This window comes from Lucilia sericata, unplaced genomic scaffold (genome assembly GCF_015586225.1).
Source record: "Lucilia sericata isolate MDLA Ls3-8-SP2 unplaced genomic scaffold, ASM1558622v1 Contig000093F_arrow, whole genome shotgun sequence".
Taxonomy (NCBI): Eukaryota; Metazoa; Arthropoda; class Insecta; order Diptera; family Calliphoridae; genus Lucilia; species Lucilia sericata.
Genome location: NW_023994125.1, coordinates 454,687 through 478,912, shown reverse-complemented (window position 1 = coordinate 478,912; position 24,226 = coordinate 454,687). Strand labels below are relative to the sequence as shown.

The following is a 24,226-nucleotide window of genomic DNA, read 5'->3' as shown; positions in this document are numbered from 1 at the left end:
CGGTAACCCTAACAAATCATCTGGCAACTGCAAAAAACAACTTATTGTTTTGTTCTTATTCGTACTAATTACAAATACATAAGTACATACGTTAATAAACAATTAGTTTACCCAATAAACAATACCTTTTTGTAAAGAGAATAAAATATTAAATTGTTATTGAGCATAACAAAAGCTTTTAAAGTTCGTCACGTACGGTATTGTAAGTACTAGAAATGCAATTAAATACCTACATATATCAGAGTCCACATGAAAATTATAGTTTTTTTTTAAGATGGGTAAAAGTAGCTATGAGAAAACAAAGAAATGGAGAGAGGAGTTGAAAAAGGACGAAGAAAAAATGAAGAAGTACCGGGAAAAGGAGGCTGCAAGACAGCGTATCTATCGACAAAAGATGGCAATTGCAGCCAAAAAAGACAATAAGCTTCTTCAAGAAAAAAGAAGAAAAAATCGCATTCGACAGCAAAGGCGGAGAGGGAAAATAAATAACAATGTATATATCATTATCCCTAAATCTTCTTATAAATGTAAACAAACTTTGGTGAAAGCTGTAAGAAAGGTAGAGATGTCGTTGCCAAAGGACAAGAGTAAAATAGTTGAAGTAATTGAAGGTTTATATAAAAAATATGTGGAGCGCACAGTACGTGAACAGAAAAACACCTTGGATTAATTGAAAGTATTTAGAACTAAAAATTATACTTCCGAGATAGAATAAAACTACAAGCTCTTGGACAAAAAGATTATACCTATGATGTGAAAATAATTTGGTTACTCTACATTTTCGTAGAGAAAAATCTGTCACATACGATATGTTACGACAGATATTAAATTTTATTCATTATAAAATAATCCAAAAAATATTTTTTAATTAAAAACAACGATTTATTAACCAAAACTTTTGAAATTACAAACAAAGTAACTTTAGCATTTTTTACATGTACCTCAAATTTTCTTTCGTTTTATGTCACGTTCATTTTATTTCGCTAGATAGGTATTTTGAACAAAAATTATTGTTATAGGTAACTATACCTAATTCTATTTTTGCAAAATCTATACAAATGTCACGTACGATGATATACAAACGCACGTATTAAAGTTTTTCTCTATACGATGTTGTTATATTAAGCATTTTCCATAGAAAACATTGATACCTACCTATACAGAAAATTTTTCTTAAAAAAATTATTAAAAAAAAATAAAGCACTAGAAAAAAATGTACTAAAGGACATATTGGCATTACGAAACTATGTATTTTATTACAATTAAATTTTTGCACACAATATTGTTTTTATTTCAAATATTTTTCTTTATTAATATACGAGTACGGTAGGTAAGCAAATAAATTAATATTAAATGTAATATTTTTTTAATTATATTAAAGATTGTTTAATATTATGTGTGTGTGTGGGTATATGTAAAGAATATATATTTATGTATTCGCATTGTTTGTTTTCTCCACTGAACATCGTTTTCTCATAATAAATATCGAAAAATATTTGATATTAATCAATATAAATTACAAATAAAGTAATAATATTATGGTTTTTCTTGTGATTATATATAACGTATAGAACATAGTAAATAAATAGGTATATTATATATGTTTGAAAACATTAATAAGGAAGAAGGTATTTAAGGTTTTCTTTTAATTGTTTTAACACACAATAGGGGATTAAGTTTAAATTTATTAAAACAAATATATAAATATTGCATAAACTATTGCTTAAAGGAGTAGTTAGCAAAAAAGCGGGCTTAGAATAAATAAATAATTTTGAACTTACAAAACAAATAAAAAACAATTTTTGACAAAATACTATACAAAGAAACTTATGCAATTAGACAAACATTTAACAACCAATTTTTGTTATTTAGGGTTCAAGAATAATATAAATAATAAACCATTTAAACTTTATAAACAATATAAAATAAAAAATATATAAAACACTGTTGAAAAAATTTGGAGGCATTACTTGAAAAATAACAAATTTATTGATCTAAATAATCCATGGTCTTTATGAATTTTACAACGGAACCAAATAAGGTCCAATGGAATTGTTCTTCACCATCAAGTTTTTCACCAATAAAACATGTTATATACTCAACAGTGGATAGTAAATAAGGAGGATTAGCCTGTTAATAAAATTAGACATTAGACACTAGGTATATTTTTATTAATTAAAGAAAAACCTACCATTATAACAACATAAATAAGAACGGGCAAAATATCATCCGCAGCTGGTGCTCGGCCACTGGACATGTGTAATAAACTCATTATACTGGAAATACATCTGAAATTTTAACACAACCATGAATCAAATTCTTTATTTTGAATATTGAAATTAAAAGCCTTTACCTTATAACACACTGTAACTTTTCGCGAGGCGTTTTATAGGCAGAAATAAAAGTTAACTCTTGTTGAGCAAAACTCCAGGGAGCCTCAGAAAGATATATTTGAGGTATACATAGAGCTGGATGGGATGGTGTAATAACATTTTGTAGTTTACGTATATGTTCAGATAAAACTCTAAAAATGATATAAACATTAATACAAATAGCTGCTTATGGTATCAGTATTGCTGCTCAACTTACGTATCTCTTGATAAATCAGCATCCTCATTGGGAAACATAACCTGTTGATACATACTCTGCAGCAATATTCTCTCCAAAGACATACGTGCTTCCACCGCCTGCCATTCGGGCATACCATTTAAAATACCTCCCACCGATAATAATTCCTCCATTAGGCTTTCTATGAACTCTTCAATCAAATCGATTTTATCATCTGACACGGTCAGACGTGCAAAATCCTCTTGGAATGCTGCAATTTTATCTTGTCTTTTTTCAAAAAACAAACGCATACAGACAGCCATTAGGTAACGATTGCATGTTGAACTTTCACTTCTCAAACGAGATTCGTACTGTTCAATATTTTCCATAATCATGAGGAGATTTTGGCGATAACGCATTAAATACTGTAAATAACTTTGTCTTTTTTGTATGTCATTCTGAAGTTCTTCCATAAGCTGTGTATGCTGGTTAATTTCCAGTTGAGATATGCAACGTATAGCTTCGGAGACATAAGATATTTGTTGGAAATTTTGCAAATTTATAGCCTGAGCCAATTGTATTTGTAGATATGTTAAAAGGGGAGAAGTATTGGTATGCTGTAACAAATAAACAGTAAATACATATTAGATTTGTAAAAAATTAGTTCTTTATTAAAAACAAAATCTTACAGTTGTATGACGAAAATCTCCCGAATGCAAATCAGTCTTGGACAATACAGTGCGTATCTTTTTCTTGATGATATTAAAAGCCAACATTTTGTCATGGATGGAAGTATGCTGGTTTCCACTATAATAGAGAGAATTTTTATTTAAAAATTTCAATAAATAATAAAAATTTAACTTACTTTTGAGGGCCATTTAAATCTTTCGCTGCACCAGCCGCCGACAAGCCACCAACAGCCCCACCACCATTACCTGTGGAAGAATTTGTCGCTTCACTTGATGTACTGACTTTGCGACGATATTTAGCCAAAATATCTTCACTAATGTCGTAGTAACCAGTACTACGTTCTTGAGCTGTTGCTGTTGAGCAACTTGGTATATTGGCACTTATTATATCTAATGAAACCTCAGAGTTGTTGGTGGAAAATGAAACACTGCGAGAACTTTGTGAGATATCATCACAGTTGGTAGCCGTACTATGTCTAGACTTGTGTCCACGTCGATGTTTGAATATTCCCTGTTTTAGTTTATTAAATATACCAGAATTAGTTGTTAAATTATTTGAGGTGGTTGGACCATTGGCACGTAAGGGATCTTGCAGAAAACGCGATGAATTTCTATTTTGTCTAGCAGATGAAGATGTGGATGGACCATGAGCTTTATCAGCGGAGGCATCAAAGCTTATACTTTTTGGTATGGCTCCCGTAGATTTTGTGGGTTTTTGATTGCTGGAAGTGGCAGCTGTAGAAGAGCAAACCATTATACCTGATGAAGAGGAGTTTTGATTGGTGGGTGTGCTGCGCGCTGGGTCACCACTACCATTATTTTCATTATTTTCTGTTGAATCATTTAGATTTAAATCAGAAGTTCTATTGGTTAAAAGCAGTATTTCCTGTTCTTGTTGTTGGTGTTCCCTCTTGTCGTCATCTGTCTGGGGGGAAATATTTGGCAATGCCGAGATTCTTTTGGGTACAGAGTTCAACATTATTTCATGATTTTCATAATTCAAAGATTGATGTCTTCTTAGTGAAGGTGTCAAATTGGAACCAGTTTCAGAACTTTCTGGTCCTCCCTTTAAAGCCATAATGCCATTACGACGACCATCGCCTCCGGAATTTCTTTGTAAAGTAGATCTATCTCTTCGTTCTACTAAGTCATCTTGGAATATATCGAGTACTGGTGGCTCAGGAGGTGCTATAGAAGGTGGTGTCAAGTCTTTGTCGTCACAAAAATCAGAAAAATCTATAAGATCCTTGGACTCATTGCTGACATTACTTTGATGACGGCTTTTGCGGTTAGCTGCAAAAGGAGAGGGCACTTTCGCCATAGCTCCTTGTTCTTCTAGATTTACACTTTGATTTGAAATACTGCTCTCAGCAGACGCTTGCCTCCGCATACGATGCGATGAGGAGGACGAAGCGCCGGCTTGTAGAAAATTGTACTTCTCTTTTTCACTCGTTATAGATTTGTAGTTCTGTTGAAATGTGTTTTCCAATTGATTGCTAGTTCTTACCGAACTTCTAGCTAATGAAGAACCATCTCGGTAGTGATGATGATAATGGTTGTTATTTGTAACTGAAGCAGAATTGTCATCATATGAATTGATGGCATCATAAAATGCAGAATCCTCTTGTGAACGATCGCTAGCATTACCACCACTGCTACCGCCACTACCATGAACATCATCAACACTACCAGAGGAGGGTGCTTTAGCTACGGGTAGTTTATGAACTCCTTGAGCATTAGATGATGGAGATCTAAAACTACGAATATTGCGAGCTGCTGAGTAATGAGCATTATTCGATGATGATCTTTGTTGACGATTTGTAGGTGCCGATATAGCTGCTGCCAATTGATTTCTTTCCCTTTCCGAAACAGTGCCTGAATCTAGTATATCAGATCTGGCTGTAATACTCACATTGTCATCTGTATCAACTTCATTTAGTTTCTCCGAATCTGAGGCTAAGACATCAGTACTCCAATTAGATTCTGATCTCTGATCAGTAGCATCTAAATATCCGGTTCTCATGCCCCCGGCTCCTGAGAGCACATCAAAGTTATTGTCACCCGGCAATACTACTGCAGCTGGTATCAGCGGGGTGGAAAAATTTCTTTCACGTTCGCGTTCTGTTGTATCAATAGTTTCAGAATCACTGGCCAAAACATCGGTGGACCAAGTGTCCGAAATGATCGAAACCGTTTCATCACCTTCAAACTTTTTAATTTCAAATTTACAAAACTTATCCTGGATATCAGAACGAGCTTTAGAAATTAGCTTTTGCATTTGCGGAGTTGGTAAAGCATTGTTAATAGATTCGCCATCAGTCACCTGCGAGGATGGAGTATCCCTACCGCTGATATTTGGCGTACCTCTGCCCGAAACATTGGCCGATACCATATCCGACAAATTGTCATTTTCGGCATTTTCTTCCAACTCTAAAGAACTTGTTACTGAATGATTTGAGGGCACTTCACTAACAGCTTCTAAATTGTCAGAATTACCAATAGAAGCATCATCATGGGATAATGAAAACCTGGTAGTTTTATTATGCATGGGCCTCAAAATATCGGACATGCCATCAATACCATCAAAACCATTAACCACCGAGGACTTGTCTACCGTAGATTCCTGTTGATAGTTTTCAGCATCTACAAGATCACCATTGGATATATCCTGACCAATGCTATTCATTTTTAAAACCTCTTCCTCCGAAAGAGGTTGTAGCTTTTGCTCTACTCCATTGTAAAGATTAAATACTAAAACTGGTTCATTTTCTACTTCTGCAGCTAATGATCTTACTGGTGACGAATGGTGTGAACTATTGTGAGATGAAGAACTTTCCAAACCATTTAAATTTAATGCTATGTTACCATTGACAAAACCATTTACTTCATCGCTATTGTGATTACTTCCATTAGCATTTGAAAAACTCATACTTTTGGCGATTTTACTTTTAGTGGATTTGCTTAAATTTTTCAATGATTGCTTAGATTTCTCCTTGGCGGGACTCTCACTCTTGGAAGTGTTTGGATTGCCCTCTGCGGTAGTACCATTGACGGTAGGATTTTCTGGTAAATGTTTTAAAATCTTTCTCAACTTTTCCTTTTCTTCCTCTGAAATATCAAATTCATCTGTGGCAGTTAAAATTCTATAGAATTCAGTGAAATAATTTAATTCTCTTTGGGTAACCAACAAATGTGTCCTCTCAAAGTCACTTTGTTGAGCTAATATGGCCACCACATCCTCACCAGATTGTGTTAGTAGCAATAAATCTATTAACTTGGTAACATTATTGGCTTCAAATTTGGCATATAGCTCAGAAAATTTCGCATCTATTTCATCATGTTTTGCTAAAGCCAACATTTGTATTATCTGACCAATTTGTATGAGATTAAAACGTACTTGCTCTGAAATAGGAGCATCAATTATACCCATAACATCGGGACTTACAATGGCCGGACAAATAAAATGCGTAAAAACCATATCAGTAACAATTTCATTTATAACTTTATCGGAAAATTGATGAGCCTGTTTTAACTGATGACACATGGTTTGCACCAACCATCTCAAGGTGGACGGAAACAAAGACCAATTATAAAGTAAATTATCTATAAATATGTTGGCTAACTTATATAATTGATTAATGGTTTCGATGTGAAATTTATCAATATTCTCCTGGTACGAAGATGAAGTTTCGGCACCAAATCTGTTTAAAGTAATAAAGATTTTTAATAGTATTTTAAATTGTTATTATGTAGTTTCTAAATACCTTCTTATTCTTTCTTTCGTTGTAAAACTTTGCACAACCTTTTGTGGATCCACATCTAACATGGTATCCGTTTCACTTAACACACTCATTATGGGTTGAAAAAGAGCAGCTGTTAAAAATATTTTTGCCGAAAACATAGATTCATTTAGACGATGATATATACGTGCAAATGTCGATGTATTTGCTCTTAACAATCTGCGAGGATTATCACTAACAACAATTTGTATTTCTATTAGTTCTCTTAAAAGTTTTAAAACCATTTCAACATCTTTTGTGTTAATGGCATTTCCAAATAGCCCTGTACTAATGGTTTGTATAATGGAATTCATGTGAGCCGGTGTTACATCGGCCAAATTATCACCAGTTGCTAGTGATAAGGCCAATACATAAGGAGATCTATAGAGATAATTGAAGAGATCCTCATATGCAATGGCATGCTGTTTTTTTTTAACGAAAATAGAAATCATTATTATGTTAAAGTAAATATTTTAAGAGATTTTCTTTATTTTACCTCATAATCCAACACCTTTTTTGCATCAATAAATTTAACATTTGCATAATTGTTGGCACGTCGACAGCATAAAGAGGGTCCCAAGTCAGGCCGTGAAACAATCAAATCATTTAGATTCCTTCTTTGTTGAGCACATATATAAGCCAACTAAAATATATACAAAAAAATATTTACATATTAATTAGCGATATAATGATATACACCATTTCGCACCATTATTACACCAATTCCAGTTGAATTTTAAATATAATTTTCAGAAAAACATTTCAAAATGGAAATTTCTAATAAACCTATTAAGGTACATTTGAAAACATCATACATACAATTATAAATACAATTATCTATAGATAATTCTTAAATATCTAACTAATTTTAGAATTTCTGAAATAGTATAAGAATTTTCTGAAATATAATTTCAAATTTATAAAAACATATAATTGAACTAATTCTGCTAACAAAACGATAAAAAAATTTCCGTTAATTTGAAGGGAATTTATCGATTTCCCAGCAAAAAATAATTGATGTCATACTTTACAAACTACATCTTAATCACATCTTAAAATGCGATTACATATTTTTCACTTTTATAAACCAAATATTTCCTTACAAATGAAACCCCAGTTAAAAGTGAGGAAAGAGATGTGGAAAAGTCATTGCAAATAACATATTTGAAGTACATCAAGATTTGGTGAAAGAGTAGTGAAATTTACATAAGCGTGTCATTAAGAGAATGTGTTTTATTTTTGACATCCAAATATCGGATTTTTACTGCTTCTAAAAATAAAATCAGATGTAGTTCAAAGCTGCCAAAAATGAACAACATCTCTCCAATGACACGCTAATGTAAAATTCATAGGTTTTACACCCGAATTTGAAGCACTTCGGGTTACTAGTTGTGATAAAAATTCTACATCTTTTTCCACACTTTTTTTGCTGGGTTATTTTTAAAATCATATTCTGATAATGGTGTAAATAATAAAAATGCAAAATTTCAATACCCACCTTTGTTATTGATGCAGAATTCTCGGCTAAAGCTTCGGTTAATTGTGCAAAAGTTGTTTGTTCTTGCTGTATAAACAACTGTTCTTGTCGCAGAGTACGCGCTAAGTCCATAACCTCCAACAGATTTCCTTCCGTATTCGATTCCATTGTGTGATAATGGCTTTGTGTTTTTTCTTTACGTTCAGTTTGATTTAGTTACTTTTATATTTTCTTAATATATGTATGATGTGAATTGTTATTATTTGTTTTTTTCTGTTATTTTATTTCTCCGTTTAACAATTAAGATTTCAAGAATCTGTTGTAAATGATAAATGAACAAAGCACATGAAAAAATGACGATTATTATTTTGAGTTGTAACAAAAAATATTATATCTTATAAAACTGTGTGTACTTGAACTTGGGAAAGGGGTGTATTATGGTTGGTACATGTACTGAAAATACTATTATCGGACAAACAAGAAAAAAAAATAAGTATAAAAAGTAGATTAGAAGAACACTAAATAACTACAATTATGTATTATAATAATAAGAGAATTGTGCAAGGCGCTAACAAATACTTGTGACGTACTATATAGTATTTGTTTTAACATGTACTGGCTGAACTGAAAGACGTATTTAAAGGGTTTTCATTTTAGATGTATATAATTACTGTTTTTATTGTCAGGCCTTTTGATTCAGCTTATGTCTACTGGAAATTATTTTATAATAAGAATTGAGAATGAAAATTCTTGAATTTTATTGCTTTTCCAAAGTTTTTCATTTGATTTCGATTTAGAAAGTAACAATTGTCGCAATTATGTCGGAATGTTTCCTCTACACTGATTATCCAGATAATGTTTGATAGATTTTTTCGGATGCTTTAAAAAAAAAACACCCTTTACTATGTTTTCTTTAAAAGTAAAACAAAGATTATTTTCAAGTGGCACAGGTGACAGATTATCATACAGAGAAAATATGGGTTTTTCTATATTATTAAAAATAGTAATAAAAAAACAATATATAAAAAGGGAGTTATTTTATAACTTTTTCTTTTAAGAACTATCTAAAAACTATAAAGATCTTAAGATTACAATGCGTTTATAAAATGTATTATTTGCGAGAGTAATTTTCAAAATTTTTATTTTACTCCTTCGACACGAAAACAAAAGTGAATTAATCAGCTCATAATTGTGTTAGAAAAAAATCTGGAATTCTACATTAGAATCGAATTTTTGGTTGATTAGGCAGGAAACAAGCCAACAGGAACTGTCTATAGTCTGCAGCACAATATGTTGTCTGTCCTATTCACACTTCAGAATAATTGAAAATGTTAACCAATTTGTATTTCACAGTATTGTTTGTTTAGAATATATTGTTAGGTACTACACCATTTCGAATTGAATTTTAGAAGTTTCTAAATCTGAAAATTTAGAAACTTCTAGAAGCGGTATTTTCTAGTTTCAGAAATTCAGTTGGAAATTTTTAGTGTCTTATGTAAAATGATTTTTCAAAGGTTTATAGAATAAATTTTGCAAGAGAAAATTAAATAATGCAATTGAAAATTTCTATAGTATAAGTACAGTCCTGTCACAGAACTCTATTCTGATCAAAAATGGATATATTCTTAAAAATACTTATATAGTTTAAGGTTTCATAAAAAATATATATTTATCGCATTTCACTCTTAAAATTTATTTAGAAATTTCCAAAATATGAATGAAAAGGTCTGAAATTCATTTGGTAATGGTGTAATTTTGACTAAAATGTTAGTTGAATTGTAACGTTTGTTAAATGTATTTATATATTTGTTTTAGCTAGTTGTTGTTGCTGTCGCTGATTATGTGTTTTTCTAGCTAATTTATCATTACTAAACAAATAAAGAGTTAATGCTTCAAAAAAATGTGTTTTATTTTAGTATTTATTTCAATTAGTGAAAATATATGTATGTAAAGTAACGTTCGTTGAATTGTGTTCACTTAAAAAAGTTTGAATGTTAGATTAGTATGAAAATCTGTTTTATAAACCCTTGATAAATGTTTATGAATAAGAAACATTTATTTTTTACAAAACAAAGGCCCTACAGTATGTATGTTGGTCAAGAACGTAAAAATTCTTTCTATATCCCAGCAAAAAAAGTGTGGAAAAAGATGTAGAATTTTCATCACAACTAGTAACCCGAAGTGATTCAAATTCAGGTGAAAAACCTATGAATTTTACATTAGCGTGTCATTGGAGGGATGTTGTTCATTTTTGACAACTTTGAACTACATCTAATCTTGTCTTTAGAAGCTGTAAAAATCCGATATTTGTATGTCAAAAAGAAACCACATTCTTTCAATGAAACGCTTATGTAAATTTCATTGGTTTTTCATCAAAATTTGAAGTACTTCGAATATGTTGTTTGTAGTGACTTTTCTACAACTCTTTTCTCATTTTTAACTGTTTTTTAATTTGTAAGTATATGTTTGGTTTATAAAAGCGAAAAGTATGCAATCGCATTTTTAGATGTGATTAAGATGTCGTTTGTAAAGTATGACATCAATTATTTTTTGCTGGGTAAATTTCACTACTCTTTCACCAAATCTTGATGTACTTCAAATATGTTATTTGTAATGACTTTTCCACATCTCTTTCCTCACTTTTAACTGGGGTTTCATTTGTAAGGAAATATTTGGTTTATAAAAGTGAAAAATATGTGATCGCATTTTAAGATGTGATTAAGATGTAGTTTGTAAAGTATGACATCAATTATTTTTTGCTGGGATATAATAAACGATCAGAAAAATTTGATGTACATACATATGTTGTATACTCACATCAATAATTTCTAAATCGTATAAGAGATTGTACATTTAAGTATGTACTTGGGAAAATTTCATTTAAAATTTAATAATGCATCATGTCACTTTAAATGATGTGAAATTATTTTATTTGAATTATTGCTTACTTATACTATTAAAAACGTATTATAATTTGTTTTTATTTTTGTGTATATAAATTTTAATTATTGTATATAATATTTGTCTTATCAAGGTTCAAAAACCTCTATTACAGAAATTTATTTATATTTTGTGTAATATTATTGTATGTATCTGTTTTGATGCTAAAATAATTGTTTATTTCAAATGTAAACAGTTAGCACTAGAAAACACAATTGTTATTTGGAAAAAAATCTGTGTTATGTACTAGTTTTCCATAGAAGTTAAGGTAATTTCATGGTTCGTGTAATGTTAGGAATTTTAGTACTTAAACAAAAAAAAACATATTAAAAAAAATTATGACGAAATATATGAAAATATGAAAGGGCTTTTTAACTATTGAAAAAAGTAATAATGCTAACATGCAAAAACTATTACAAAAGTGTTTCATCAGTTGTAAAAACTATTTTTATCTACTTCATAAGTAACTTTTACAAAAATAAAAAATATTAAAATGTAACTTTAATTAATAATTCTAAAAATTTGTGTTTGCACTAAGTACCCTAAAATATCAGTCATAATATTAAGCCCTTTTATCTAATTTAAACTTTTTATAAAAACATCAATTATTTTCGATTTGAGAAAATTTTTGTTTTTACGTTTGTTTGTTTAATAAATATTTAGCTTAAACTTAAGAAATATATTAAACAATAAAATGAGGTAAAACTTTATTCGAATCTAGTTTTTTTAGGTTTTGATCTTAATAAAACAAATGAGTGATATAAATTATTTTTAAACCAAATTTAATAAGTAATTTACTTTAGTTTTTTCTTATTTTAATTTAGACAAAAAATTGTATATTTCAAAACCGCAGTATATAGTTTACATTCATAAAATATTTTTATAAATAGGATCTTCGATCCGGAAAGACTTGAGTCATACTTAACTCTACAACAATGAATGTCTCTCTCGTCAATATTAAAACTGTTAAACAAGATTTCAATAACAATTGCAAAAATAACTTGTTAGTGACACCTTTTCATATTTGCAGATACATATGTGTGTATTAAGAAGCTAAGTAAATATTCAAATGAATATTTAAGTATTTAAAACCATCACATAGGTCTGTTAACTTGTCCAAATTGTGTAAACCGGGAAGAAATATTAGTCATTAAATCTATAACAAATATTTTCTTAGAATTAAAAATAATTGAAATGTGCATTATTAATAATATTTGTATTTTAATAAAATAACATGTTCATGGCGGACAGTACTGACAATAATAATAGGAACAATGGCTTTCTTTTGTAGTAGGAATTTATGAAAGTTATTTGTGTAAAACTAAAACAATAGCAAATTTAAAAAATATACTTCTAATTTCAAATATCAGGATACTCAGTGTAAATAAGAGAAATGTCGACTAATTTCAAAAATTTAACAGATTTCATTTAAAATGATTTTTAAACTTGTATATTTTATTTATTTCTAAAATTCCAGGGGGCCATAAAGGTTGATTTTGTTGTTTTTTTTTACTTTTTCTTTAAGTTTAATTAAATTTTCAAATTATGTTGTGCCGGGAGAAAGCACTACACTACATACATATATTATTAATCATTTTTTATTAAAACAAAACATTATAATTTTAAGTTTTCTTTATGTCAGATCTGTTGTAACTTCTATATGTACGAATATTTAAAAGACTCAAAAAAAATTAACTTATTTTTTTTCAGCACTGTAGATAATACATATTAACATTTACACCCCTTAATTCAATTGGTATTTTGCTGAAATAATAAAAATGGTTTTTCAAAAATTTTGGCAATAATTGACATTGTTTTGGATTGGCGAAAAAAAGACGCTAAACTATTTAATTAAAATTAGACACATTTTAAAGTAAATAAATTTAAATAAAAATTAATGATGTGTAAAAGGTATTTACATATTGCAGTCTGTTTAGGCGAATTATGTTTTCACTTTTACATATGAAAAACAGATTACATAAGCTGACAAATATACATATCTCGAAGAAGGGAGAAGATACAATCTGTCAGCAGATTGGACTTTCAGATACAATATCTCGAAAACTTGATTTGATGATGAGACGTAAATTGTGAAAGTAAGCAACCAATATTATAATTTCTAAACTAGAACTGAACAAGAACTGAACTAGAACTAAACTAGAACTACACTATAACAGATCTACAACAGAACTAGAATAGATCTAGAACTGAACTAGAACTAAACTAGAACTACACTATAACAGATCTACAACAGAACTAGAATAGATCTAGAACAGAACTAGAACAGAACTAGAATAGAACTAGAACAGAGCTAGAACAGAACTAGAACAGAACTAGATCAGAACTAGAACAGAACTAGATCAGAACTAGAACAGAACTAGAACAGAAATAGATCAGAAATATAAAAGAACGAGAACAGTACTAGAACAGAACTAGAACCGAACTAAACTAGAACTTAACAAGACTGAACAAAAACGAAAATTACACTCAACTACAGCAATAAATTTACAATTAATTTCTTTAATTTCGATATGTTACACAAACTCAACAATAAACTAAACTTACGTACTGCTGTATATAGGGTACACAGATTATTTAATAATGAAATACATAATGATGAAAAGAGAAGCAAAAATAAAAACAAACAAACACAATCAACCACTTAAGTGTATACGAATACAGAAATGATTTAAATCAAAGTGGGATGGATGGATGCATTTCCCGTCAATCACATTTGAGACACAGGCACAACAGACAAAATTAAATTTATTTGTTAAATTGCAAATACACTAAAGTAGTGTATATTTTTTTATTTTATTTAGTAAAATGTCCAAATTGTTTTTGTTTAAATAATATATATCACCAAACAAACAACAATGAAAACACATTAATGGAATTAGCTGAGTTTGTGTGTCTTATTGAGTGGCTGATGATACATAACGCAGGAAAGGGGGAATAAAGAAAAAATGATGAATGGATTTTCAGGAATTTACAGGAAGTTAATTGTTTTTATTTATTTTATTTTGTTCAAAATTTAGAGAAATCTTTAATTGTTTGTCATAATTATATGAAAAATTTCACTTTTTATAATTATTTTTTTGTGTTATACAGAGGAGCGCTAGCGCTCCATTGTCTACATTTTTTTTGGTGTATATAATTTGTTGTTTTTTATTAATTAATTTGTAGCACTTTTTCAAGTTTTTTGTTATAACATTTTTTCTTTTATTTGATTTACGTACTTTTCAATTTTATTTGTTAATTTCTTTTATTGTAACACTTTTTCGGGGTAATTTATTCACATTTTATAAAAAACTAAACTTGTTTTTTCACTTTATTTTGCAATATTTTCAAGAGATCTGTGCGACAGAGCCCTGCGCCTACAAATATTAACGGCGGCGGCGACTGATACTAAAAATGTCGGCGGCGGCATAAAATCGACTGTAAGCCGGCTAAGTTTTCAACTACTTCAGTTTTTAAATTTTCAACGATTTTAAATAAAAACGTAATCAGAAAGATCAAAAAGTGGAATTTTGAAAGCAAATATATTGTTTATAACAACAAAACAGAGTATGCACAAAAGTTGTGTGAGAAATTATGCAGGGATGGATAAAAAATTCTTAAAAATTAAAATCAAATCCTTACACCAAGTTTTATGAGTATCGGCCTATATTTGACCCTATCCCCCATATAAAACATCTCGCTGAAAATCAGTTTCTAAAAAATATTGCATTAAGAAAATGATCAATAACGTAACAACATGGATATTTTATGTATTTATTTATTTATCAATTTAAGTAAAATAATATTACATAGTCCTGTTCATGATAAAAATATGAAATTTTTACCACGATATAAACTGAGAGCAAAAAATATTTTTTTTCTTGTGTCTCAGACCAAAGTAAATTAATAAAGTAGTGACACGAGTCAAAAATAATTTGTTTACAAAAATTAACCAATAATTAATGGAAAATATGGCATTATTGTTGTACTTTCCAAAAATATGTTGTTATTTATATTAAAAGTCACAGAGTTTTCTTTATTTTTTGAAATTAGGACATTTTAAAAAATATTATACACTTAAAATACACTTTTTCACATTAAATACAACAAATTACTCAGAAATTTGTACAAAAGCAAGCGTTAAAATGAAAACAAATATGGCAACATAAACATTTTTGACAAGTAAGTCCACAAATAGCAAGTTTAAAAAAAATAGTCAGCTGTTCAAATGAGTCTACTTTATATATTTACTTTGTCTCAGACAAGGCAAAACGGAATGTCATAATTTGTCATTTAAAAAGTAATGTCAAGTTTTTGAAATATGACAAGAAATTTATCGTTTAAATATCATCCCTATGCAATATTATAAAACAGCTGTGTAACAAAAAGACGCGTTATCGTTGAATTAGTTTCTCTGGAGAAATTTTTAGAAAATTTGTAGAACACTGCTTTAAAAGATTAAAAACAAACTTAATTTATTAAAAAATCCTTAAAATGCCAAAAGTAAGAAGATCTCGTAAGCCGCCACCAGATGGTTGGGAATTAATAGAACCTACTTTGGAAGAATTGGAACAGAAAATGCGTGAAGGTAGGTAAACAATTGTATAAAGCATATGTATGCATTGTAAATAATTACATTGTATTTTAGCCGAAACTGAACCACATGAAGGTAAACGTATTACGGAATCTTTGTGGCCCATTTTCAAAATTCACCATCAAAAGTCTCGCTACATTTACGATTTATTCTATCGACGCAAGGCCATTAGTCGTGAACTGTATGACTATTGCCTAAAGGAGAAAATTGCCGATGCCAATCTCATTGCCAAATGGAAGAAATCTGGTTATGAAAATCTCTGCTGTCTTCGCTGCATACAGACGAGAGATACAAATTTTGGTACAAATTGCATTTGTCGTGTACCCAAATCGAAGCTGGAAGAAGGTCGCATTGTGGAATGTGTTCATTGTGGTTGTAGAGGTTGCTCTGGTTAAACAACAAATGTGAATTCAGTGACCAATAAAGCTGTATCAGGATGTTTTTTTAATAGTAGTCCGTAGCGCGTAGGCTATTTAGCATTTAGTTAATAAAATTTTCCACAATTTCTTATTACATATACAGAGATAATAAATAAAAGATAATTTTAAATAAAGTATGTAATTTAAATACAAACAAGTGTTATTTATGTTAGATTCGATCGATCCGGAAAAATGTGTGAATGTATACCTATAACATATTTATTTATTCAAATCAATATTCGTGTTAAATGGTTGTTTGTTAATTATGTTCGTTTAATTGATTTTCTGAAGTGGATCTTATATGGAAACTATGGTCAAGTATAGACTTATCCAGGTTTAAGTTTCTATTAAAATTAGATTTATATTTGCAAAATTTTGTGGTTATACTGTTGTTGTATAGGGAGTTATTAACAATAAATTCGTTTTTCAGGAGTATGTAAATTTGTATGGGAGCTAGTAGCTATATACAAAATTAAACTGATTCAATTAATTTTTAACAAAGTAAAATCCTATTCGAAAGAAAAGACTAGCTGCAAAATTTATTGAAATGACTTATAGTTTCTGAAAAAATAATCAAGAATTAGAAAAAAACCTAAAATATTCATGGATTGTTTCGGAATTTTGCTCATATCTCCAGTATTTATAGATAGATTTTAAAAAGGAAACTTCTCGAAAAACATTTTTCTCTAGAAAGGTATGTGTATAACAGTTACTTTTTGTATCAAATTTTGCCTATGATAGTATTTTCTATATCGAATTTTGTGTTAGATATTATTTCTTTGGAAAGTTTTCTGTACAACAATTTTTAAAAAAAAAATTCCTACACCTTGATGTTATAAGGCAATGGGCCATGGTATAAAATTGTATATAAGTTATTTTTGCTCTCGACTGTAAAAGTAAGTGTTACTCCATAAACGGGTTGGCAATACTTAAAAATATTGTTTATATTATCGAAACCATACAAACTTATCGACTAATGTCAAAAGCAAATTGTGACATCACTATTAAAAAAAATATAAGCGGCTGTAAACATTGAAATCGTGAAAAATTATTTTCAATTAGAAAACGCCAAAAATTAAATAAAAATACAATTATGAAACAACGATGTCGTTGTTGTTTGATAACAAATTCCAATGCCTACTATGATATATTCGAACAACATATATCGGGAACGTCCTATGCTGAGAACATATGCTTTTTAGCTGAAGTACAAATTGATCACGACGATGGTTTACCCCAAGTGATATGTTCCAATTGTTACAATGAAGTCCAACGTATCTATGAGTTTAGCTTGAATGTACGTCTAGCCGATGATAGGTTGAGGCAAGAATTAGAAGGCGCTAAAAATCAAATGGTTGTGGAAGAGGAGGAGGAGGAACCAATGGAAAATGTTCAGGTGCTAGAAAATGAATATTTTTCTTCCGTAGATGAGAATGGCATGCAGGTGTGTGTTATGGAAGAAATATTGGAACAGGAAAATGAACAGGATAATGTGCTTATAGTAGAGGTGTGTAATAATTTGTTTTTTTATTTGCAAAATGATTTTTTTATTAAATTTTTAATTTATGTAGGAAATTAATGATGTGGATGAAATGCATATGGTAGAAGAAATCTTAGAAGCAAAAGAGCAGGAAACAAATGAACAGTATACATACCAGCAAAAGGAAAACTTATTAGTGGGACTAGCTCAAGTAGCGGCCACTCAGGAAAATGTTAATATTACTGATGAAAATGATGAAGACTATCTAATAGAATATGACCCCAATGAAGTAAATAATTTTGTTCCTACGAAGTGGAAATGTGGGGAATGTAAAGTCATTTTACGAGGCGATGTATCTTATGAGGGTCATATGAATATACACAGACAAATACGGCCACACAAGTGCAACGAATGTCAGTCGGAGTACAGATGTCGTACGGCCCTTAAACGGCATAAAGAACTTAGACACACGCTGACCTTGAAAAATGACAATGCCGCTAAAATAACTCGGCAATGTCTGTTGTGTGATAAACAATTTTATACGGAAATTATTTTTCATCTGCATCAAGCCATTGTCCATGATGAGGGTAATAAATGTCCTTTGCGATGTAATCACACAAATATAGGAAATATAAGGGAACATTTAGAGAGCATACATGAAAAAGAATTAAATGTAGCTGGATATAATGAAACCACCCACCACATATTACAATGCTTTAGATGCTGTAAAACTTTTGAAAATATCGCTGAGTTAGAGAATCATGCCAATTTGTGCCGAAATATGCTAGAATCATTGCATTTACAAAATGAGCCATCGATGATGGAAAATAAAAATAATATAAAAATCGTAAAAGTTGAAGAAGATTCTGATGTTTCAGTACAATGTAATATTTGTCGCAAGAAATTACTTAAGAAAAACTTGAATAAACATATGGAACTTCATAAACGAAAGGAGGAAGAAAACAAAGTTCTGAATGATACGAAACCATATCTGTGTGCCTTTTGTCGTAAGTATTTTAGTAGTTAATTAGGTTTAAGAACATACATATGTATATTAAATGAGTAGGAGGTAAAATTTGGTACTATCGTACATTTCGGCTATTCGGAATCGCGTTTTTTTGGTCAAATTATCATTCAAATAATAATTTGCTATTTCGTATTTTATTTTTGAAAAATGTTGATATTTTTTTTTTTTTTTTTTTTGAAAACTATCGATAAATTTTATTTTTTTAGATAAATTGTCTATTTTTAATTTTTTATGAAATTTTCCATAAAATTTTTTATTTTTATAAAATTTTCAATAAATTTAAAATTTTTTGGAAATTTTCGTTAAATTGTTAATTTGTAGGTAATTTTCGAAACAATTTCTGTTTTTAAGAAAATTTCGATAATTTTTTTTTTGATAAATTTTCTATTTTTTGAACATTTTCGCTAAATATTATTTGTAAAGAATATTTTCGATAAATTTTATTTTTTAAAAATTTTCGATAATTTTTTTTTAGAAAATGTTCAATAATTTTTTTTAATTTTCGATAAATTTTCGAAACATTCGTTATTTAAAAAAATAGATAAATTATTCTTTTTAGAAAATTTTAAATTTTTACAAATTTTAGGATACATTTTTTATAAATTCCCGATATATAAAAAAACATCGAAACATCTCTATGTAGAGAAAAATTGCGTTTTTAGAAATCCTAAAATTTCAAATCTATTGCCACCATATCTTTTCAAATCCATACAGAGTATTTTATTAAAAAGTTAAAAGTGAAAGTTTTGTTAAACATAATGAAACAAAGACAAAATAAAACAAATATCTAATGTATATATACCACTTCATCACACATAGCACGCGAGTTTAAAAGTTCCAAATATTTACATCAGCACGAAAAAGCCCACCATGCCGAAAGCGCGGATGTAATATACGTCTGCGCGGATTGTGAGCGTCAATATGCTACACAATATCTACTGGAAACACATCGTAAACAGGCGCACAAAGAACGTGATAATGTCTGCAATATTTGTGGCAATGCCTTCAAACTAAGAAACCAATTAGTTAATCATATGAAACTGCATTTGGAAAAGAATATACCCTGCCCGCATTGTGATAAGAAATATGCTCGGCAATTTGATTTAAATGTACACCTAAGATCACATACCGGTGAACAGCCTTACGCCTGTCATTTGTGTGACAAACGTTTTGCCATTAAAGTGCGTCTCACCTATCATCTGCAAAAACACTATGGCATCAAGCATTATTGTAAGGAATGTGGTGCTGAGTTTAATTCGAAACAAAAATTAAAAGCTCACTCGTTTAAACATACCGGTATGCCGTATCGTTGTCAGCTGTGTGATGATCATGGTTTTGCTACCCGCAATACGTAAGTACATTTCTCTTCTTGTTTATATTTTAAAGGAAAATAATTCATTCTAAAACATTTTTTTTAGTTTCAAACGTCATTTAACTCGTGTCCATCATGCCTCTATATCAGAGGAAGCACTTAATGAAATGTTTCAGAAAAACACTGGCAAAACTGTTAATATTAAACAGGTCGATGAACAAAATCTTGTGGTGAGCGCCAGCGATGAAGACAACCAAGATGTGATCGAAGTACTGGGGAAATAGGCCTCTTTTTAGAATTATTTTAAACACAAATTTATTAAAAATGTTATTTTAATTTAAAATTAAGTAAGAATTTATAATAATATTGTAATTATTTAAATAAAAAACAAAAAAGTGAAATTATTAAGTAATAATTATTTGTCTTTAAGATACTTAAATATTTTTGGTTTATAAAAAAAATTCAGTTATCTGTTTGTTCCCCAGATTATGCATTTGAAACAAAAGATGATTTTGAAGAACATTGTTCAACGGAATGCAAATCAATGCTTAACAACTGCTCTGAATCGCAAGAAGACATTAACCTACCCACCATACATTCACAGGATAGTGAAATGAAAGTTCATTCGCCAGAAAACTTTGACCAACCCACTAAACATTCTCGGGAGAATGAAAAGAAAGTTGATTCGCAAGAAAACTTTAAACAATCCACCAAACCTTCACAGGGTAATAAAAACAAAGTTCATTCGCAAGAAAACTTTAAACATTTACGGGATAGGGGAAAGAATGTTCATTCGCAAGAAAACTTCACTCACCCCACCGAATGTGCGGTGAAAAAGGATAGTGAAAAGATTGTTCCTTCCAAAAAATCTAATTGCATTTGTTATGAGTGTGGTAATACGTTTAGTGGCCGTGTGCAATTATCTGCCCATAAAAGATTACACAAAGAACGACCCTTTAAATGTGATCAATGTGATAAGGCCTATCCCCGACAAGTAGAACTTGTTATACATATGCGCAGCCATACAGGAGAACAGCCCTATGCCTGTCATTTATGTGACAAACGTTTCGCCATTAAAGTTCGACTGACTTATCACTTGCAAAAACATGAGGGTATTACGCATGCCTGCAGCTATTGTTCGGCGGTTTATGATAATCGTAATAAGCTTAAAGCGCATCTATTCAAACATACTGGAATGCCTTATAAATGTGAATATTGTCCGGAACTGGGGTTTGATAGGAGAATAAGGTTAGTATTTAGAGGAATTCCTAAGCAGAATGATAAGTGATGTTGAAATCATTTTTTATTAAAGGTTTGCCAATCATATGATACGAGTACATCAGAAATTTCTTACCCAAGAAGAATTGGCAGAAATTTTTGCTAAGAATACGGGAAAAACTGTCCACTTTAAGAATCCAACAAGCTAAGGAAGCAAAAGAAAACGTAATCTGAGTAGTTTTCTATAATAAAGTTTGGTTATAAAAAAAAATATTTTAGTTTTAATACAAATTAAATTGTGATAAAAAAATGTTTGATACATTTTCTTTTAAATATAGAAAATTTTCGATTATTTCTAGAATATTTACGATAAATTTTATTTTTTGAAAATTCTAGATAAATTTTCTTTTATAATAGAAATTTTTCTATAAATTTTATATTTTTAGAATTTTTTCAATAACTTTATCAAACATTTTCTATTTTTAGAAATAACTCTATTTTTATGGAAAAATTTCTGAACATTCCCTTTTTGTAGAAAATATTCTAACATTTTTTTTATAAAAATAAATTCAAAAAATAGTAGTTTATTAATAAAAATAAAATAAAAAAATATTAAATTCATATTTTTTAACATTCAACAGAACACAACTCTACATAATCCCATCTCGGAGCGACATCTATATGTCAAAAACCCACTCTTTGTGTTATCATTCTAGTCGTACAACTACTAACAACAAGAAAAAGAAGAAGCGGCATTGCATATTTTTTGAGAAATTTTGTTTTGAAAGTGACACGAAGACAATTGTTATTTTGTGTTTTATAAATTTTCTAAAAATTTACAAAGAAAAATGTCTGCAATTGAACAATTACAAGCGAAAATTGCTGAATTGAAACAAGAACTAGAACAGCAACGTCATGAAAGTCAGGCAGCTAGACAACGCATTGAAAAAATGTCTGCAGAAGTTGTGGACTCAAATCCCTACAGTCGTCTAATGGCCCTACAGCGTATGGGAATTGTTAAGGAATATGAACGTATACGTGACAAGGCGGTGGCCGTAGTGGGTGTTGGAGGTGTGGGCAGTGTGACCGCCGATATGTTGACACGTTGTGGTGTAGGCAAATTGATTTTGTTTGACTACGACAAAGTCGAGTTGGCCAATATGAATCGTTTGTTCTTTACACCTGATCAAGCTGGTCTGTCTAAGGTAGAAGCAGCCGCGAAAACATTAACATTCATCAATCCCGATGTAACGATAGAAACACATAATTATAATATTACCACCGTGGAGTCATTTGATAAATTTTTGGATACTATTGCGCATGGTGGTCTGCAAAAGGGACAACCTGTTGATTTGGTTTTAAGTTGTGTGGATAATTTCGAGGCTCGCATGGCGATAAATACAGCATGTAATGAATTGGCTTTAAATTGGTTTGAATCAGGTGTTTCCGAAAATGCTGTATCGGGCCACATACAATTTATCAGACCAGGAGAGACAGCCTGTTTTGCCTGTGCTCCCCCTCTGGTGGTGGCGGAAAATATTGATGAACGTACCTTAAAGAGGGAAGGTGTATGTGCCGCTTCTTTACCCACCACCATGGGTATTACGGCCGGCATGTTGGTGCAAAATACTTTAAAATATCTTTTGAACTTTGGTGAAGTGTCCGATTATTTGGGCTACAATGCCATGAATGATTTCTTCCCTAAAATGACTCTAAAACCCAATACTCAATGTGATGATCGCCATTGCCAGGCTAGACAAAAAGAATTCCAAGCTAAACCTAAAGCCGCTGTTGTGGAGGAGCAAGTTGAAGATGAACAACCTTTACATGATGATAATGAATGGGGTATTGAGTTGGTGGATGATTCTCAGCCTCCAGAAGCGGCTGTAAAATCGGAGGAAGCATCAGTTAGTTCAGGTTTGCGTTTGGCTTATGAAGCTCCTGATAAGGAAGTGACCAGTGATACTAATACCGTTTCCGCAGCAGCCGATGTGAACTTGGATGATTTAATGGCTCAGATGAAATCTATGTGAGAGTGTGTCATACGTACAAACAGTTTGTTATTCCAATTTGTGTTTATTTTTTATTGCAATTTGAAATTTTCTATTCCATATTGTAAAGATTTATTTTGTTTTGTATTTATTTTTGTGCAATTATAAGTATTTTTGTGGCTTTTTACAAAAAATTTATGAAAATTTAATAAGAGAAAGATTAAGGAAATAAAAAAACATTAAAATAAAAATGAATCAATATGAATTTTATTTTTTTTTTAATAAATATTCGAAAAATTTTAATAAAAATTTAAAAAAATTAATTCCTTCCATATACAAAGTGTTTTTTAGTTTAATTTAGTACTAATTACTTCAATATAACTTAATTATTTATATTAAAACCATTTCATACACAAAAATTATTTTCAAAATATTTAGTATGAAACCTTATTAATCAATATCCTTTAATAAAATGTTTAAATATGTCTTTCAAATTTAAATTTTACTGTTACAATCCTTTGACAGTTCTTCCCATCTCCATATCATCATAAAATGCAACTCTGCTTCTTATAAGATTTACCATCGCTAACATTTAGTTTATTGTCAATTGTCAAATAGTTAAAACGCAACAGAAAGGACGCTCCGAATTTTAATAAAAAAATGTGGTAAAACAGAAGTGTAGTGTTTTAAAAATATGTTCAAAATATAGCATAATTGCTAAATAATCTCAATAAAGTGAAGGAATGTGAAATT

At 30.0% G+C, this 24,226-nt stretch overlaps 5 protein-coding genes across 6 annotated transcripts; 4 read left to right on the top strand and 1 right to left on the bottom strand.

Annotated features, from left to right (window-relative positions):
* The first annotated feature begins 52 nt into the window (after positions 1–52).
* On the top strand, positions 53–937 carry LOC119599859. Its single transcript, XM_037949772.1, has 2 exons — positions 53–202; positions 263–937. Exon 2 carries the CDS (start codon positions 275–277, stop codon positions 668–670), a length of 396 nt encoding a protein of 131 aa, XP_037805700.1. The 5' UTR covers positions 53–202; positions 263–274; the 3' UTR covers positions 671–937.
* A 301-nt stretch (positions 938–1,238) lies between these two features.
* On the bottom strand, positions 1,239–14,828 carry LOC119599857 (receptor-mediated endocytosis protein 6 homolog). The gene is made up of 10 exons (XM_037949770.1): positions 14,672–14,828; positions 8,514–8,808; positions 7,512–7,658; positions 7,001–7,437; positions 3,413–6,937; positions 3,237–3,354; positions 2,590–3,164; positions 2,354–2,524; positions 2,192–2,288; positions 1,239–2,130 (listed from the first exon to the last, which is right to left on the bottom strand). The coding sequence occupies exons 2-10, from the start codon at positions 8,658–8,660 to the stop codon at positions 1,987–1,989; spliced, it is 5,361 nt and encodes a 1,786-aa protein (XP_037805698.1). The 5' UTR covers positions 8,661–8,808; positions 14,672–14,828; the 3' UTR covers positions 1,239–1,986.
* A 939-nt stretch (positions 14,829–15,767) lies between these two features.
* Positions 15,768–16,599, top strand: LOC119599861 (protein BUD31 homolog). The gene is made up of 2 exons (XM_037949774.1): positions 15,768–16,020; positions 16,081–16,599. The coding sequence occupies exons 1-2, from the start codon at positions 15,927–15,929 to the stop codon at positions 16,419–16,421; spliced, it is 435 nt and encodes a 144-aa protein (XP_037805702.1). The 5' UTR covers positions 15,768–15,926; the 3' UTR covers positions 16,422–16,599.
* Positions 16,600–17,435: 836 nt separating this feature from the next.
* On the top strand, positions 17,436–21,845 carry LOC119599843 (zinc finger protein 616-like). Of its 2 annotated transcripts, none has more exons than XM_037949751.1 (4): positions 17,436–17,952; positions 18,017–18,932; positions 20,750–21,512; positions 21,577–21,845. In XM_037949751.1, exons 1-4 carry the CDS (start codon positions 17,539–17,541, stop codon positions 21,689–21,691), a joined length of 2,208 nt encoding a protein of 735 aa, XP_037805679.1. In that variant the 5' UTR covers positions 17,436–17,538; the 3' UTR covers positions 21,692–21,845. The 2 variants fall into 2 exon arrangements, with proteins under 2 accessions (XP_037805679.1, XP_037805680.1); XM_037949752.1 differs by lacking the exons at positions 20,750–21,512; positions 21,577–21,845 and adding exons at positions 19,772–20,303; positions 20,371–20,653.
* A 372-nt stretch (positions 21,846–22,217) lies between these two features.
* On the top strand, positions 22,218–23,685 carry LOC119599845 (ubiquitin-like modifier-activating enzyme 5). The gene has a single exon (XM_037949754.1). The coding sequence runs from the start codon at positions 22,331–22,333 to the stop codon at positions 23,513–23,515; it is 1,185 nt and encodes a 394-aa protein (XP_037805682.1). The 5' UTR covers positions 22,218–22,330; the 3' UTR covers positions 23,516–23,685.
* The last annotated feature ends 541 nt before the right edge of the window (positions 23,686–24,226 follow it).